The sequence below is a fragment of the Nannospalax galili genome, unplaced genomic scaffold (assembly GCF_000622305.1).
Source record: "Nannospalax galili isolate Female #2095 unplaced genomic scaffold, S.galili_v1.0 scaffold657, whole genome shotgun sequence".
In the NCBI taxonomy this organism is placed as follows: Eukaryota; Metazoa; Chordata; class Mammalia; order Rodentia; family Spalacidae; genus Nannospalax; species Nannospalax galili.
In genome coordinates, this window is record NW_008339927.1 from 43,514 (window position 1) to 46,390 (window position 2,877).

The window sequence follows — 2,877 nt, forward strand, 5'->3', positions numbered from 1 at the left end:
TGTGTGTATGTGCACCACCTGTTTGCCTGCATGTGTGTATGTGCACCACCTGTTTGCCTGCATGTGTGTATGTGCACCACCTGTTTGCCTGCATGTGTGTATGTGCACCACCTGTTTGCCTGCATGCATGTATGTGCACTACTTGCACGCCTGATGTCCCTGGAGATCAGAAGAGGGTATCAGATGTAACTGGAGTTTATGTGCACTACTTGTACGCCTGATGTCCCTGGAGATCAGAAGAGGGTATCAGATGTAACTGGAGTTTCCATCAGTTGTGAGCTGCCATGTGGGCGCTGGGAACAAAACCTGCTTCTCTACAAGATCAGCAACTGCCCTTAAACATTGGGCCACCTTTTCAGCCCCAATTCTTAAAGTTATCCCAAGTTTATGGGTAAAATTTAAGTTATATCCCAACTTTATGGGTTAAGAATCCCTTCCAAGAGCCCTATACTGACTGGGACACATCAAAGTTATGATCATTTATTTATGAGTGAAACTGTTTCCTTCCCCTAGTGGGGTATATGTCCTGCCAATAGTAAGTAATAATTTCTGTGCGGTGAAATATATACAACTTTACTTATTTCAGGACAAAGAAGCTTTTCACATATAAGCTAAAAATATTTATGACCTATTCTGTGTTGCTTCTTGAGTTCATTAAGGTGGAAAGCTGGTAACAAACGCGCTTTGACATTCTTCCAGGATATGTGCCTGAGGAAAATTAGATGGCTACTTTTGCCTTCTAACTGTTATCTGCAAGTTCAATATCAAACTTTCAAAACCTAGTAGAGTCAGATATTATGGGTTAGAGCAAGGGTAGCTAGCTCTTTAAAATAGGGAGGATTCTTAGTGTGTTCCTGTCTTAATCTGAACTGTTACTTACCGTCCCAATATGAAGATGTGAGGTCCCATGTAGTCCTTATGGGTGGCTAACAGCAGACCTGGATTCAAACTGCCTGCTCACAAATTCCTACCTTGCCATTTGCCAGATATGAGCAAAATTTCAGATGCTTTTAAGCCTCAGTTTTCTATTTTTAAAATAGTGTCAAGGCTGGTGATGCAGCTGAGTAGTAGAAAGTTTGCTTAGTGTGTATGAAGTTCTGGGTTTAATCCCTAGTATGAGAAAACAGTAAAACAAAAATCCTTGTGGTAAAACAGTGATAATAGTTGTAAAGACAAAAAATGAGAAAATATCTAAACAACTCAGTTATCACAGATTAGCTGCTATTTTGATCTTATCATCATTAGCTGGGGTTAAAAATATTTGTGTTATACCTGTAAAAACTGCTATCCTCCTGGGTTTTTGTTTTTATTTGTTTTTGTGTTGTTTCTTTTACTTTTTGAGACACAGTCTTTTGTATCTTAGGTGGGCCTCGAACTCTTTGTGTAATTGAGACTTGAAGTCCTGACCCTCGTTCATTTACCTCCCTACCAAGTGCTGGGATGACAAGGCACCACATTTGGTGCTCCTCTTTTAAGTCAAATCTGGAGAAACTATGTTGTATCAGTGACATATTTGATCACAGAATTTTTAAAAATTTATTACTAGAACAAAAACAAGTTTTTATCATCATGTCGGTCGTCAGTTTCAATTCTTTTTATTGTTCTTTTTGGTCTTTTTTTTTGCCATTAGAATAGAGTTTATTAGCAAAGGAACACATGGGACAGTCTTTTGGTCTTTTTTTTTTTTTTTGGAGACAGAGTCTCCCTGTTGCCCTAGCTGGCCTGGAACGCACTATGTAGACCAGGTGGCCTTGAACTCACAGAGATCTGCCTGCATCTGCCTCCCGAGTGCTGGGATTGTACTGGGATTAAAGGCGTGTGCCACCACGCCCAGCCCAGTTTCAACTCTTATGGCAAAACTCTAAGACTATTTGTGCTGAGTTTAGCTTGACAAATTACAGCAGACCTTTGAAATACAATATACTGTTTCTGTTAGCTGACTGACATCACACACATAGTCATACTAGGCTTTTAAAAGTACATTTTAGGTATTGGGGCCTTTGCTAGGTGGTACCCAGCAAGCACAAAACACAGGTGTGTACGTGTGTGCGTGTGTGTGTGTGTGTGTGTCATATACAGTCATGAAGGCTTTGGGTTCCAATATATAATGTTGAAACACAAGTGAATTATTAAACAATGAAATAAAACTGAGTGGCTCCTAACAACAGTCTAGAAACATGTTGCAGGCCATTGCACAACCCAAACTTTTTGTTTCTTCTGATGATGTAAAACCCTGTGGAAGAACATGCTTTAAAGAGGGTAAGGTCTGGGCCTTTCAGTAAGCGTTCGAAGGTGTTTAATTTCTTAAATAATCACCGAATCTTCATTCGGACTCCAACTTAAACTACTTTTTAAAAAACTATGTATTTTCAATTTTAAAATTTTCATGTGTATGATGTACTGCCTGCATACATGTAAGTGCACGTGGAGATCAGAAGAGGGTATCGGATCCCCTGGTACTGGAGTTACACACAGTTGTTAGCTATTATGTGGGTGCTGGGAGTCGAACCACGACTCTGGTCCTCTGCACGAGCAGGCAGCGCGCTAACCCCTGCGCCATCCCTCCAGCGCAGCTCAGCCTACTTCTAGCAAGTTTTCTCTCCTGTCCCAAATCTGTGGAAGGTGGACAGGAAAGACGCCAATCTGACAGGTGGAGGCTGATCCAGGGCTTCCCCTCCCAGGCCCACCCCTGCTCCGGCCCCGCCCATCGCTCCGTGGCCGCGAAGCGCTAGCGCTGCGGCGTTTTGTCCCGCGCGGGGCCCCTTCCTCGGGGGCGGGCTGCGGCGGCCTCCATGGCGGGGCCGACCGGGCGGTGAGAAGAGGCGGCGGCCTGTAGGCCGCGGGAGGCGGAGGCCGCGGGCGGCGAGGGACGAGGCG

General features: G+C 43.7%; 1 protein-coding gene across 1 annotated transcript in view; it reads left to right on the forward strand.

The window, feature by feature from the left end:
* Window positions 1-2,177: 2,177 nt before the first annotated feature.
* Window positions 2,178-2,877, forward strand: part of Kctd3 (potassium channel tetramerization domain containing 3) — a 48,636-nt gene continuing 47,936 nt past the window's right edge. Inside the window, exons 1-2 of the mRNA XM_029564369.1 lie at window positions 2,178-2,259; window positions 2,682-2,812. Coding sequence (XP_029420229.1) covers window positions 2,178-2,259; window positions 2,682-2,812 — 213 coding nt within the window. The remainder of the gene's footprint in view (window positions 2,260-2,681; window positions 2,813-2,877) is intronic.